Genomic DNA, 15,709 nt, shown 5'->3' on the forward strand with positions numbered 1-15,709 from the left:
TGTCCTGAAACTCATTATCACAAATTTGTTTCCTTTACTGCGTGGTGATACACTGTCTTGTGTCATATTCCTTTGAGGATCACAAACAAGACTCTGGATTTCTACAACCCCTGTAACTATGTTCCCTGCACAAGGAAGTCATAATTAGTAAAAAGGGTGATGACCTTCAACCCAGATCACTGATCAAGGAAGCTCTCAGTTATGCACCATCACTGTGAGTGCAGTAAATTTCGATCTTTCTGTCTATTACTGGTTACTTCTCTGTTTAAGCACGATGAGGAGCTGTAGAGAATTAAGGGAACTGTTAAAGGAAAACCACTAAATGAAGAGATTGCCCCCAACCCACAGTTTAATAGTCCCAAAATCATATTTTTATTACAACACTAGTAATAAATTGTTGATTAAATTGGTTTCTACCAGCAAAGAATGCTGCTATATTAACAGCTGCTCATATTTTGTATGCTAACATAGTAATTTCCAACATCTGGCAGTTGAAGACTACACTCAGTTTATCATGACCTATTTTTATCTATGGATGACAGTGGCTATGAACTAGCAGAATATTTTCACAGCTCCTGATGGTTGTCCTACTCAGCGAACAAGAGTTTGACACCTACGCATCATGTGTATCATCTCTGCTTCTGTACCACTTGGGCAGCAACAAACCCTGATGAGGATAATCGAGGGCAGGCAGACTTCTGCTGTTTCTTCTTCATGGTTATTTTGATAGCTTTGAAACAGAAAAGAGCTCCGTAATTAACCTCAGCAAACATTCTACTGTCCAGTATGATCTCAGTTTTAACTGTCTGTTAACTGTTCACTATATAATGAAGCCCATCTGCCTAATAACAGAACTTGAAGAGAATCCTGGGCCTTTGCTTTTAGCCAGTTTTGGTGGTTATTCTCTCTTGAACAGGCTTCTGCAAAGTGATGGTTCTATTCTGGTTTAAGTCACAGTAATTTAAGAGCAAGACTTGCATAATATATTCTAAAGCCTCACATGTGTTCTGCCCTGCTTCTGTGTCTCATCAATGTACTTGGCCTAGTCACAGTCCTACAAATGAGGCTTCCTCTCTGTTTCTGTCATGCTCATGACCCTGGGTTGGAGAGCTAGTATAGTCAACTTGAGACTACGGCTCTGAACTGTCTGTCTTCCTGCTCCATTGCACAATGATCAAAGGAGTTACAATTTGATTAATCAGCCCAGCACTTAGGCAGCTAGTCTTAGAAACTGGGCATGGATTATTTCAGTCTGATTTTAACCATACTTTTTTTTGAGCCATGGGTTGGGATTCTTTCCTCTCACAGTACCTGCGGAAGAAGAGTATGGAGCAGGTATTCCTGGCTCCATTGCATCTAGGATCCTTGGAAGCAGACAGGATGATGAGACACCTCAACCAACGTATTGGCAAAATAGTCATGTTTGTGTGTGATGCTATGATTAATGTTCTTGTACCTGATAATGGTGCTGTCAGAACAGCAGTGATATTTACCAAAAATTTTTTGAAACATGATTTTATCTGAGGTGGTTTCTCTGTACTGCTGACATCAAGAACCGCTGCAAAACTGCCACTATTCTCAAAAACTCAACAGCTACAGCCTAGGCTTAAATAGACCTAAGGATGTCTTCATTCAACTACTTAAGAACACTCACAGTTTTAACACTTTCTTCTACTAGGCAGGTGCAACTCTGGAGATAGATAGGCTAAATCTATAGAGAAAGTCTGATCTGTGCAAACAGGAAGAGTTTTGTTTGAATTGTATTTTTCACCTAGTCTCTAGCATTGCTTGGGAAATAAAGTTGAAATCAATACTCTGTCCGAGCTAAAATGTTTTTACCCAATTCTCTATTAAAGACTGTGATCTTTAAATAGATCCCGACTTTAAGGCAAAATAACACCTGAGGGGAAATTGAAGCGTGTCATGAGGCCCACAGGGTCCATGTTTCCACTCACCTAAAGAGGTTGTTATGTTGGCTTTATTCTGCCTCGAAGAACTGGGCTTTCAAACTCAAATGCAATTTTGTGCGCTGCATCTATTTCACCATCAGGCACCAAATCAAGATATAATGACACATCCTCTATAAGTAACAGCAGAAATAAACCAGAGAGTAAATCTATAAAATGATCAAAATTTGTTTTTTGTCATCATGTTTATCTTGGGTATTTATAATGAGGGGCAGCAGTAAAGGTGGTTTTTATTATTATCACTTTTAATAAGCGGTCTTGGCTCAGTAAACAGGAAGCTGCAATACAACTGACAAACGAATACGCAGATCAAAAGAGCATTAACCAATTTCTCTGATCAAGAGAAAGGACAGTTGGCAACGCATAAATGCTTCTCATTTTCTACATAATATGAAATACTGAGATAGGAGGAAGGGTTTTGATAAACTACTACATTCTAGTAACAAGGCTTTGGCTAGGTTGCTGTGGTCTGGTGCTGGGAGCTAGTGGATTTTGTTAGCTGATAAGATGTGACAACAATTAATTCTGTGTCCTTTTTCTAGAGCAGACTCAGTTGACAGGACACAGCAACGTCTTATACAGCTAGAGCTGCTCTTATCAAAGTTACTTCATAACTTTGTCTTGGGAAGTATTCAACTCCACAGAGGTAGAGTATAAAAATTATAAGGCAGAGAGGGAGTAAGTGTTTAACGTTGTTAGTGGACTAAAGACAGACAGAGGTTAGAGCTATAACTAAGCAACTTAAGCATTCAAAATAAAAGCAAGTAATTGGATCTGTCATGTGCGTCTGCTCTGAAATACTTTATGTTCTGTTACCTGCTGATGTGCTTGTCTTGCCCTAAAGTTGAATGACTGGCTCTGTGAGCCGGGAATGCTGTATCTATACATTGCCTGGCATAACCAGATTGCAGTCCACAGCTCGGGCTTCTGAAACTGCTGTGGAAATAAATCATGAAAGCAAGTAATATGTATTGCTTCCTTTTTTTTGCCATATAGCTTTTAATTCCGGAAAGAGAAAAGACAAGATCAACATCTCTAACGTAGACAGCAGAAAAAGGTCAGGTATTAAGGTGATAGACACTCCAAAAATAGTAGTGGACTGATTGAGTTTGGTCAGATTGAGTAATTTTCTGACTGCTATCAAGCAGGAAAGGAAATTGAGAGAGTAGCTACGATTTCATTCAAGCTCTTCAGGGGAAAAAAATGAGCCAATTGCCTCTGAGTGGAAAGAATAACAACTGGTGTCTTATCTAACCTTCAGATCTGTAATGTGGTAGCAAAGTAATGTGAACGGTGAGCCTAGGCGCTGACCATGAGGACCTCAGACAGGCACAGACCCTTTCCAAGACATCATAGCCAGTAACCATCACACAAATGGCTACTCTATTAAGTACACTCAGTAGGTACTCCATCTAGATAGAATTAAATACATTTAAAAGATAAATTTTGTCCAAAATAATGCAGCTCCTGTATTTATATCAATGACGATGTTTCCTCAACACACTCAAGCATATTCTGGCTTTAGGCAAAAATCTGTTCATCGTTGGGTTCATGTTCATGTCCAAGACTCTCCCAGTTCTGTGCAGGTCCATTTTGTATTTCCTTGTTTGTTGAAGGTGGTCGCTTTTTCTGAGAAGCAAAACCTGAAGCCAAATTGTTACAAATACATGTTCTGATTCCTATTTCCCACTCCACCTTTTGGTATTTCTGAGCCTGGTGTGCTCATTTGCTGCATCATTAACAATGACAGAACAATGTCAGCGTTTACCTACTGAAAAAGCCCTATGTTTTCTTATCAGTTACACTACACCCTGTGATTACTTTCTGGAAACCAAACAAGCCAGGTCTGTGAAATGTGTGTGCCTGGGGAACTTCCAATTGATCAAACTGCCTTGTAAATCTTCCTGACAATGTATATAGACAGCATCTCACTTCACACACAGTTCTGTGATAATAGGTCAACCTTTCTAATTTCTTCAATGTATGCATAAATTGATATTTTAAAATGCAAAACAAAAATATTTTTATGGTGGACGCAAAAGGTTTTTCTTGATGTATTGCCTGCACAGACACTCAACAGGAGGCCGCTTTCTCTCTGGGATTCCTTCCCTCTGAGGAAATGTTTTTGTACCATGGAGGAAAAGTAGTACTGCTTAGTTCATGAGAGCTTAACACAGACAAAAATATTCTTTGCATATGAAAGTACTTTTGAAAGCTTTTCTAGCATTGACTTAGTCTTTCTTGTGTGTCTTTACCTTTCTCTAACAAATAGGAACTTCCTTTAAGAGGTTCACTCAGTCTGTTTTAAAGTCTACAAAACAACTTGATCCTCTCACAGCTCATTTCTTTTTTATTATTTTTTTCTTTCTTTTTGTCTTTCTCTTTTTCATCTTTATCTTCTTTTTCTTTGTCTTTTTTTCCTATTCTTTCTGACCATGCCATAGAACAACTTTCTACAGTGGTGATCACAGCTCAGCATGATGGCCCTATATCTGAATAGGATCTTATAAGCATTAAAGAAGAGCAAATGGCAATTGGACTGCCTGTGTGAGACCAGCTGAGGAATCACGGTACTTAGAAATCATGACTAAAACACTTGAGTGGACAATATTCAGTTAGTATAGGGTGTGACCTCTATTTCTGCCATTATAACAGAAAAACAAAAGTGGTTTTGGAAGCCTTCGTGTCACGAGCCTTAAAACTGAAGTATAAAAAACCCTGTAAAGATTATCATCCAAGAAATTATTCAGTCAAGGATTGAAAACTAGACAGAAGTATTTACACTGTAAATATTAATTTATTGGCTGTCATATATTCATTGATTTTACAGTCTTATATGGCTATGTCAAATGTATTAATAAATGTGTTTGAGTAGAGTCAATATCAAATGATGAAAGTGTGTTTCCCATGGTACAGCTTTGCCAGAAGACAGTGTTATTACTCAGCTCTCAATGCTGAAAGTTACACAGCCAGTTAGTTGACCTTGGTCTTCCCCATATTACCTGCCTTTAAACTTCACTTAAATAGTATGTGAACTTATTAATTGCATTTGAGAAATACATTTTAAGTATATTTTGAGAAGTAAATTATAATAAACTAATGAAAAACTACATGTATATGATTTACAGAACCTACAGAATGTCACCAAACATCACACTGTGCTTGTACAGACTCCCCTTCTGTCTATGCTCGTCAGTGCCTGTTTAGTCTAACCTTTCTAACTGTTTTAGCAAAACAATGTAGTAATTGCATTATTTAATCACTAGACATAAATAAATTTACCATGCATTGTAGAAATTAAATGACTTTTAAAAACTGTTACCCAGACTTAGAGGAAGATATCAGAAGCAATGCAATGGAAAACCTTGCTCTTTAATAAATAAAATGTGTTTGTACTCTAAGTTCAACAAACAAGCCAAGACACTGGAAAATTTTAGGTTTTTGATAATTTTGTCTCCATGTGGAACATGCAATGCTTGTTTATGATTCAGATGTTATCCTCTTGCTAAGTGCTTCTTGTACTGCTGCCAAGCTACAACTTAATAAACCAGCAAATTCATCATTTCAGGTTGTGTTTTCTTCCTCCCGTGCTTCTTCCATTCAGATACATAGCAGATTTGTGGAAATTGTCAAAAAGTCCTTCTCATGTAACTTCCTTCACCTTTTGGAATAAACTTTAAGGGATGATAAGCTCTAATAGAAGTTTAACATTTCAACTATCCCATTTCAACTATTCATCTGGCTGTGACACAAATGGCTCTTTAGACTAGAGCTGATAAATGTATTTATTCAGACTTTTCCAAAACAGACACTGATGCAAAGAACATAGAATGAAATGTATTCTCTAAGAGAAAATCAGCACAAGGTTGCACAAATCTCATGTAAGCCTGAACATCTGGCCAAATGCCATAAAATTTGAGCATATCATCTGAATGGTTTTTGAAAATAATGTGTGTGACAGTCCACATTTGTGTCACATAAATAATTTAAACACTTGGCCCAAATGAGGAACAGCAAGACCTAGTTCTGTATAAATCCTCAGTAAATACTCAGCCAAGCTGTTGCCTATACCATTATTTGAAGAAAGAAACTGGAAAGAAGCAAATGATTAATATTCTTTACATTAAAATATTAATATAAAATTTAAACAAGCTCACAGAAAATGGTTATCTCACTGGGCAGCTGTACAGATGGATTGGCATCAAAACACTGCTTGCTCTCCTGTGTGTGCCTCCTGTTTGTACTCTGCTTTGCTTTTGCAAACAGTTGTAACAGTCTGTGCCTTGTGCACAGAATTGCTATTTTTAATGAAAAGCAAATTGTAAGAAAATATTTAAACAATATAAAAAGTGTGAATTGAAAACTCTGAGCAGTACTGATGTGTGTGCACATGCATGAATACAAACATGACATTTAAAAAAAAAAAAAAATCAGCAGGCAGTGTTACCATGGTGACCTTTCAGTTTGTAGAAATTCAAGCCCGTGGTTTATTTTGTGCTTTAGCACTTTTAGAGCTGTCTTCTCAAGAATTGTGTGTCACCTGTGTTTGCAGAGGAAAATGGGTCAGAAATGAGGACACCTTTTCTGCCAGGTTATGTGGCAAAAGTGTGAACTTGCTGACATATCCTGCTGACTGAAGTTTATGATTTCCCCCTCTGCCTCTTCAGGGCACTTTTTTCCTCCATTACTAACACCAATGTTCATGATTCAAAGTCATGAGAATGTGTGAAATAAACATTTTGTTTTGTTAGGTTTTCCTTTCAAGGGAGGAATTGATTTTTCTTTAATGGCCATGTTTAATATTCATGTTACAGATATATGTCGGAAAAGGACAAAGAAAAGTCCTGGCACTTGACCCACTAGCAACTGCCATTGGCTGTGTATGCAAACATCAGATGAATGTTCATAGCTAACAAGGGCCAGTTTACTCTCTTCTGTTTCCTTCTTCTGAGGGAACCCCACAGGTATCAACATGCACTTTGATGTGAATTGACTTTAAACCCTTACCCACTTAATGCAAATCAGTTGCAACTATATCATGAGGTTGAAGTCACAGAAACAAATAGTTCTCATGAATTGTTTGAATAGAGCATACAGCCTGAGATGTTGCTGTGATTTTCTGAGAAATGTAAAATCCCTTGCTGGAGAATGTAAGATGGAAAATCACAAGGTTTTTGTTTCAGAAAGGTACTAGATTCCCATGTACTTGTGATGTATAGTCTTGGTCTGAGATACTGTAGCTGTTACAGGACTGATTTTGCCTAGGGAACAGGTGGCTCTGGATGTCTAGGAGAAAGGAGTTTAATTTTTAATTTTTTTCTCAATTAAAAAATATTTTTTGCTAACTTGTCTATAGCATAACATGAGTGGAAACTTATCTTCAAGCATGCAGAGGTATGTCCAGAGACATCCAAACTCAGGTTTAATTTTGGGAATCCATAGTCAGGGCCTTCTACAGAGAACACTGTGCTCTGGGGTCCGTCAACATGATGCATGCATGATGCCCTAGTTCTGATAGGTTCCTGCAAATAATTTGCTCAGTCTGTCCACTCTGCAGACTCTGGTGTAGATGTAACTCACATTAAATGCGCTCCTCCAGGTCTGGCATAGCTGTCTGGAGTTTGACAGAGGCCAAGTTACCCTGCTGATAGGCCAGAAATTTTAACTTCTTCAAAGCTCAGTGTATCTGTAGCTGATCAGCTTCCATCACCTGAGCTAACACTGTCCATGTACCCTCCCAGCACAGACTCTCAAACAGCTCTGTTACATGTAGATGTGGGTTCAGTGTGTTTGGCATTTTAATGATGGGGGGGACCACAGTTTTCAAGCAAATCACAGAGTTCATCAGAAGCCAGAGGACCACAGGACTTCAAAGTGACCTTTTGTTTTTTAGTAGTCAATTTTATTGCAAGGTTTGACACTGCATAGGATCAATAACATGTTATTTCACTGCAGATCAAGATGGATTTTGATACTGGCTGTTTGCTCAAGTATCAGATTTATTCCTTCAGATATCCTCATCTGAGCAAGTTCTTTGTACATTGGCTCTGCAAGGCTCCGTTACTGGCCCTGGAAAGATGCTGGCTCATCAGACCCGTTTCAGACATCCACTACGGACTGAGTGCAGGCCCAGGGGACTAAGCTATCCATGTGGCAAAAGGCCTCTACTTTTGATCAAGTGAATCCCACCACCAGTGTGTGCTGGTGAGGCATCTGGGCTACAATAAGGTCTTCTGCACGGCAGAGAGGGCAGTCTACATCTGCTGTTGGCTCAGCACAGGCAGCACCTTGCAGAGCCCCTAACTATGGCAGTGAAGAAGTGAGATGATCCTCTTCCTCCTGAGCAGGCTAGCATATACTCTGCTGGGCTATCAACCCTCTGCTTGGATGGGGATAACTGAAGGAACAAATCTGATTCTTGAGCAAACAGACTATCAAAATCTGATTTTCATTTGTTAGTCACACTGTGTATCTTGAAGGAGAGGCTGGTTTCTACTGGTGCGCAACTGGTTGTACCAGTCACACCAGGGTGATAAAGCTTGAGTTTTGAATAGCTGTCAGCACAGAGGTGTGTATTCCAAGCAGTGCTCAGAGACGGATGTTTGCTAAGGGCTTAGGGTCCCTCTGGTGTGTGACCACTGATTGGATGGGACAGTTGCATAAAGAACCCCACAGTAAGACCAGTCTCCATCGTCCGAGAGAGCCCTGAGGCAGTTCCTGTTCAGAAGAAAGCCAGACTCCAGCAGCAACATGTCTCAGCTGGAAAATGCGATGGGCATGACCATTGCTGTCTTTGACAAGTATGCAAAGACTGACGGCAACAGGCAAACCCTCACCAAAGAAGAACTAAAGACCCTCCTGCAAAAAGAGCTCCCAAACTTCCTCTCGGTAAGAAAACAGTGTGGCGTAATTTCTATGTAGCGGGTTCAAGGGCTGCCTGCAGACACAGGTTTTAGTATATGCAATGGTTTGTAGAAAAAAAAATAAATAAAAAAGTCTTTGCACATATCGTGTAAAACTGATTCAAATATTCAGGACCATTCCCTGTTTACTAAATTCATCATTGGATTTATCCGGACAATGACTTTGAAATAGATTGGGTTTCATTTTCACAATTCACCTACTTCTCTTTATCCCTAGATTTACCAGCTCACATCATGTCACAACTGCTGTGAAAGTAGTTATATTGTTGGCAGTTGAAGATCTGGAATGAAGATGGGGAATCTCTCTAAATATTTATACACTTACTTTCTCTAGGTATTTATACTACATACTCAGTATGCTCATCAAAATGATGAATAAACAAGAACAACAGATGAACTCAGGGCAAACTGTTTTGCATTTGTCTTTAATAGTAAAAGAAAGACCTGAAAAAGTATTTTACAACATAGATTTGTATGTAATCATCAGGTGCATTTAAGTAGGTTTTATATATATATATAAATAAAATTTCTCTTAGTAGGTATTCAAAACTCTTAATATATTATAGTAAAAGCTTAAGCTGCCCAGGAGACAAAGTGCTTTTCAATTGTTTTTTATTTGCTTCCCTTCACTAAAAATCCAGAAGACACTTTTAAACGTCTTGTTCTTTCCACACAGGAGTAATGTTTATCTATCTGTACAGTTATTATTCTTAATTACAAAAGCCTAGAATTAATGTTCCAAATGTGGCTACCACTTTTTGTATCCAGCATAATTCAATTTTTTAACAACAATTTCAGGGCACTGCAGCTAGGATACTAGATACGATTTAGTATCTTTCCATGCAAGCTATATGAAATCCATGCCTGCTGGATTTATGACTCACAAACGAAACACAGATGCAATACTCAGAATAAGAACCTGGATGGCTCTGGGGGATAAATGAAAATGTCCCTGAAAGAACTCTGTAAAACGGATCAGTGTTTGTGACCCAGCAGTGTCATAGGAACCGTCCTGTTCCTGATCATGGCGCTGTATGTTACCTGCAGCATTTCCACATAAAGAAAAATGAATCCAACAACAAAATTGTAATGCTAAGAGGGCACAGAAATCCCCCAGAAACTTGGTATTTGATCTAAATAAAGGTGGGGAGCCGCTGCACTAGACAGCTACCAAATGGGATGTTGCTCAAAAGTAATTCCTGACTATGTTTACTGGCCAGGCACCACCTTTTCCAGTTCCCCAACAGCTGCTCTTACTGGCTCTCTTTATTTACTGAAACTGCTGGAAAAAAAATGGAAATTTCCAGGAAGATAATTAGCTGAATGTCTTCTTACGTTCTAGTCTCCACCTTCCTTTCCCATTTTACCTATTCTAGGAAAAAGAAAAAAAAAAATGCACAAAATAACATTTTATGTCAGTACTTAAAATAAATGTAAACCAACAATGTCCTGTCTTGCAGACTAATAACTGCAAGAAAAAAAATGAGAATATAAGGCTGACTTCAGAAAAAAAGTTTTACCTTCATTTTCCTGACATTTATATCTATATTTTTTTATTTGCAAGGCTGTTCCGGGAAACAGAGTCTTTTAAATACTCACGTGTATTTCTGGTCTTAGAATTGGTTATAGCTGACACAGCTCACAACTATCTGGAAAGGTCTTGAATCAGTCAGAAGCAGAAATAAATCCATACCACAGGACTGAAGGGTTGGACTCGGTTATAAAGAGTTTCCAGAATATAATTCCCACATGTGCAATTCCGAAGTAATTCAGAGGCTAAAACTAGTTCGTATATTGCACTAAATAATTTAAAATATTCACTCATAAAATTAAAACTGATTGTAATTTGCAAAGTGAAAAGGAACAAAACCTTCCAGACACATTCATCAGTCAAATCTAGGGAACTGGTTCAATTTTTAGTGATTCTAAAGGTGCATATATTTAAAGTGAAACGTGAAATTACAGAATGCAAAATTTAGTTAATTGGACCATGATCAAGAAGTGCTTTCAGATTTCAATTAAGGTAGTAATTATTTTAAATTCATAGAAATTTTCCAAAAGTTTATATAATTTATTTATAGAATAATATCAGATTTATTTTTTGTTTAGCTTTAACAAAATTCCCATGGTTGTTTCCTGTATTAGATAGGTCTCTACTGACATCCCCTGTTTATTTTTAAAACTACGTTTTCTAAAATCATGAGAAAATTAGTGCCAGGACTTAAGCCAAAAAGCCCCCCCCGTAAGCTACCTTAAAATTTTTTTTTTTTTTTAATATATACATTTTGACAAAATTAAAAAAAATAATAATCTTTTTAGTTGGATGATGCCTTGCTTAACATCAGCCTCGAGATGTACTGGTTCAGTCAGTCCATCAGAATGATGATAGCTTGGAAAGAAAAACATGTTTCTGCTATTGTTCGCTGCCGTAACTCAAGCTCAGCATCTCAGCATCACTCTTGCTTCAGGAGGTGCCTTCCCCGGCGCCAGAACCTGTGAGCGGCTTGTGCCGGGCACCAAGGCCAGAGGGAGCACGTGAAGCACTTTTGAGGCTGTTTGTATCTCTGCTAGGGCAGTGGTGCTTAATGAAGCTTATATTTGATATTTGCCCCAGGAAGGCATCATTTTGCAAAACTGCAAATTGCCCAAGCTCCAGCCAAGCCTTTCCAGGGGAGCAGATGGGGAATGCATGGCATTTAATTCAGCTGGGTAATGTCCTCAGGGCTTTACATTACACAGCTTTAATCATGATAAATGTTGTTTTAAACATAGAACACATGCCTCTCCATGCTGGTGCGTGACCACAGTGCTCAGGTATAATAAACCCAAGAGCACATGCTTTCTTTTTTTGGGGAGGGGGTAAGAGGTGGTGTGCTCACTGCCTCCCTGCAGAGGGTGGGAAGATGTGGGTGTGCACCCATGCCATGAGGATGCTGAGACTCACGTTTGGTCCTGCTGTCCCCCAGTGCTCCCAACGGGGGCCTCAGGCCAGCAGAGGCAGGATTTCCCACGGGAAGGGTGTGCTTCCCAGGCAGCCAGAGGAGGAGACGCATGGCTCCCACCGAGATGGGCGAGCGGAGGTACAGCAGTCCCACGCAGTCCCACGTCCCGTGCTGGGTGCTGAGCAATTGTCTCGGCCAAACACAATGCGAAGAAACTCGTGGCTTTATACCCAGAGATAAAATGCAAAAAAACAAGCAAAGAGAAGTAAAAGAAAAAAAAAAAATAACAAAAAAGCAGGTCTCACTAACAGAAAATATGATAACCAGATATTCTGGGCAGGCCTACGGCAGGGCTGCGAGCAGAAGCTGTTACACCTCCATTACACCTCCACCTCCCAGGCAACTCAATTGAAATCCCCCATGGAAAGGTACGGTGTGTCTGAGCTGGCATTGGTGCCAGCTCCCCGGGGGCCCCCCCGCCACACCTCGGCGAGGGCCCAGAGTCCCACCAGGGCCCTTGTCGGGTGTGGGTAGTGACGCTGCTGCGTTAGGGTTTGTGCTGCCGCTCACCTCAACCTGCTCCTTTTCTTTTGCAGTCAGGGAAGGACAAGGATGCTATCGATAAAGTCTTCAAGAACCTGGATGCAAATGGCGATTCCCAAGTGGACTTCAAAGAATTTGTCATCTTTGTGGCATCTCTGACTTGCTGCTGTCACAAATATTTTGAGCAGAAAGCAGCCAAATAATTGTCAAACTGCACACAGAAGCCATCTTGGCCTGTGCTCCATATGCTAGTGGTATGGATCCCTTCACTTTGTCTGTGTACTGCCATGCAGTTTACAAGCATGCTGGGCTGTAAAAATAAATCCTACTGTGCTTAATTCTCTGTCTTGAATGTTAATTTCTGTTGCCTTGTAGAAGAGCCTGACTTTAACAGCTCCCACTAACTCATATTGAGCAGTTTCTCTGTTTCTCTGCTTTTAAAAATTCTATTCTTAGCCAAAAGACTCGATATTCATCCCACTGCAGAAGCTGCACAAGGGTAAATGCTGCTGGAGCCATGAATCATCTGGAGGCTGCTTTTATATAGCAGCATCTCTGGGATGCAGGCCACTGAGCTGAGGCTGCAGCCCAAGTCCACGCGTGTGCTGCCACGGCTGTGACGGTCTCACCGGGGCTGCCTTTGAGCCGGAGTGGTACCCTCAGCTGTGCGGTTGTTGCAGGACTGCCATGTAATCTCCTTCGTGGTTAAAAAAAAAATATATGAAACAAATCCAAACGCTTGTTTGGGGTTTTTTTGCATCATAGAGGATTCTGTGCAGCTTTATGTGCTGGTGAACGATCTCATCCAGCTCATATGGATTTACTTCCTATAACAGAATATGGCTTTTGTACCAATATAATGATATTACTCTACCATTGGCAATGTAGGTAGGGTTGTATGCTATAACAATTCTATTTTTAAAAAAATTAAACACCCCCCCAAATAGCATGCCATAATATTTTTTCCTGAAGCAAGATTAATGGCAACAATTATTGCTTCTTTAACCAAAAAACATCCGTGCAGAGAAGTAGAAGAGTTTGCTTTCAGTGGAGCTGGCAACAGACATCAGCTGTGACTCTGCAGCTGGAGCAATAGTGAATCATTCTGTATTTTGAAGTGCTTTGCAGGTGAAAATCCCAGTGCAAATTGCAAAATCATCAATTTTAGTTCCTTTATCTTCAGAACAGTCCTGTTTGGTGCTATTCCAATCTTATGCCAAGAGCCAGGTCATTCCCTGTCCTACTACACACGTGAACACGCTGTGCAGGTAGAGGTGCTGCAGCTCCCCATGCAGCTGCACACTGGTTTTGTGCAGGGCTCTGGCTCCAGCTGGAGGCCACAGGAGACCATCCAGCACAGCAAGCATAGGAACAAGAGCTCTATAGGTGCAGATATCCCCTGCTTTAACTGGAAAAACATTTTCATTTTCCTGCTGAAGCCTGGTACAATGAGCTAACTGACCACAGTCACATACCTGGAGCTGGAACAAGAACCTAGTTTCACTGTGTTTCCTGAGTCTGAAGTTAAGTCACAGGGTTGACCCATTCATAACCATATACAAGCATACATATGTTTAAGTGTATTCATCTTTTGGGGAACCTGCTGGGAAAAGTTTGGGTTTATTAAATTATTTCAGCCTGTTTTATCCATTACAGGTGTCCTTTCTTCTAGCTGTCTTTGGTTGCTCAGTTTGGCTGTACCAACTAAACACCACTTAAAACTTCATTCCTAATTCCAAGGGCACAGTGTCCCAATGCACTTTAACGGACGTGCCTGCCGGCTGCTTTGGCAAAGGCCCTGCTCTCATCTGCCCCAGCACCGTTGGGTCAGATCAAGCAATCAGGGGCCAGGCTTTCCTTGGCGAACATGGCTCTGTCCCCCCCAGAGCTGCCCAGCCCCTCAGAGCCTCCTGTCCCCCTTGTGCTACACATGGCTGGTGCACACACCAGCACACACCTGGCACAGACACCCACAGAGGGGTGCCCCCACCCGAAAAGCATCAGAGCTACAAGTGGCAGCAGCGGCTGGCACAGCTGCAAATGGCACTGCAATGGGTGCTGTTAGCCTGTGGCCACTATTAAATGGGAGACCATTATATGCAACCAAAAACTAGTGAGTGTTGCCCCACATTCATGCCTTCTCCCTGGCACCTTGCTGAGAACAGATTCCCAGCTTAACAGGGACATACAACAGAAAACTAATGATTCCTCATTCTCTAACAGACTTCACAAACTAGTATTTGTGTGTGCAAGAGATCTCTCCAGAGCCAGGAACCATGCACGTGTGTGTCTGCCTGCGGGTGGGAGCATGTCTGTCCCCTGCCAAGAGGGGCAGCAGGGGTTTGTCTCCACGCCAGCACTGCTACAGAGCAAGCTCTTGCAACCAGCCGTTTTGAGCAGGGGGTCTGCCTTCTAGTCCCCAAACCCTTGTGACATACAGTCATGCTGAGCAACACCCAGAGGGTTGCTGAGTTCCTGGATGGCTGGAGATGAATTGCATCACATATGCTACACTTGCAGAAGTAACATTACTTGCTTTATTGGCAACAGTAATATTTCTCTGAACTACCTGAGCAAGAAAACTACTAATGGTGAAAATGTGCAAAATTCGTCCCAATACAGGGATCCCAAATCAGCCTTTTTTCCAGAGACTACTCTGTATTATTTCAGTTGTTTGAGATATTTTTAAAGCTCTAATTCAGTACATCCCTGCTCGATGGCTGCTGTGCAGCTCATCACTTGCAAGGGCTGGGAGATTCCAGTATCACATCTCTCACTATTTTGTCAAGGCTATAAATAAGCAAAGCGCTCTCCTTATTGCAAAGGAAGTTGATCATAAATTACAGAGGTAAACTTCATTGGGTATCTAGATATCTAGTGGTATAAATCACATTCAGGTGAGGAAATTTAGGTGATACCTGTCACCAATTGATTGGTCTATCCTAATTTTTTTAAAATATATTTTTCCTTTTCCAAATTTAGCATTAATATTTGAAAGGGTTCCTCTGTGTTGCTTCATAATATCCATCCTCACTGAAATTATTTTTTTAACCACAGTGTGGCACTAAATGCAGTCTTTTTATTACCCACTGAGGCCAAAATTCCATTTATCATTATTGAGACAGAATATAAAGAAATTGTGTTAAGATTTTAAAAATTCCAAGAGTGTTCTTAACATCATGGCAATTTTATTCCTAAACAAATAACATATGTCCCATCAAGAGCATTTCACTGATTGCAGTGGAAGCAGCAGGAGCAGAGAGCCAAGCAGAGGCTCCATCTCTTGGGCTTTTGGCAAGGTTTAGCTGCACCACCCCAGTCTTACCCTTGTGAA

General features: G+C 40.4%; 1 protein-coding gene across 1 annotated transcript; it reads left to right on the top strand.

Moving 5' to 3' along the window:
• Positions 1-8,524: 8,524 nt before the first annotated feature.
• Positions 8,525-12,713, top strand: LOC104362180 (S100 calcium binding protein P). Its single transcript, XM_009968440.3, has 2 exons — positions 8,525-8,855; positions 12,429-12,713. Exons 1-2 carry the CDS (start codon positions 8,718-8,720, stop codon positions 12,576-12,578), a joined length of 288 nt encoding a protein of 95 aa, XP_009966742.2. The 5' UTR covers positions 8,525-8,717; the 3' UTR covers positions 12,579-12,713.
• Positions 12,714-15,709: the final 2,996 nt, after the last annotated feature.

This window comes from Tyto alba, unplaced genomic scaffold (genome assembly GCF_018691265.1).
Source record: "Tyto alba isolate M040663 unplaced genomic scaffold, T.alba_DEE_v4.0 Super-Scaffold_6, whole genome shotgun sequence".
In the NCBI taxonomy this organism is placed as follows: Eukaryota; Metazoa; Chordata; class Aves; order Strigiformes; family Tytonidae; genus Tyto; species Tyto alba.

Bases quoted from the DNA above. Each gene is read 5' to 3' on its own strand.
- LOC104362180 (XM_009968440.3), top strand. From the start codon at position 8,718: ATGTCTCAGCTGGAAAATGCGATGGGCATGACCATTGCTGTCTTTGAC. The intron at 8,856-12,428 runs GTAAGAAAACAG...TTTCTTTTGCAG, and splicing joins AGCTCCCAAACTTCCTCTCG to TCAGGGAAGGACAAGGATGC.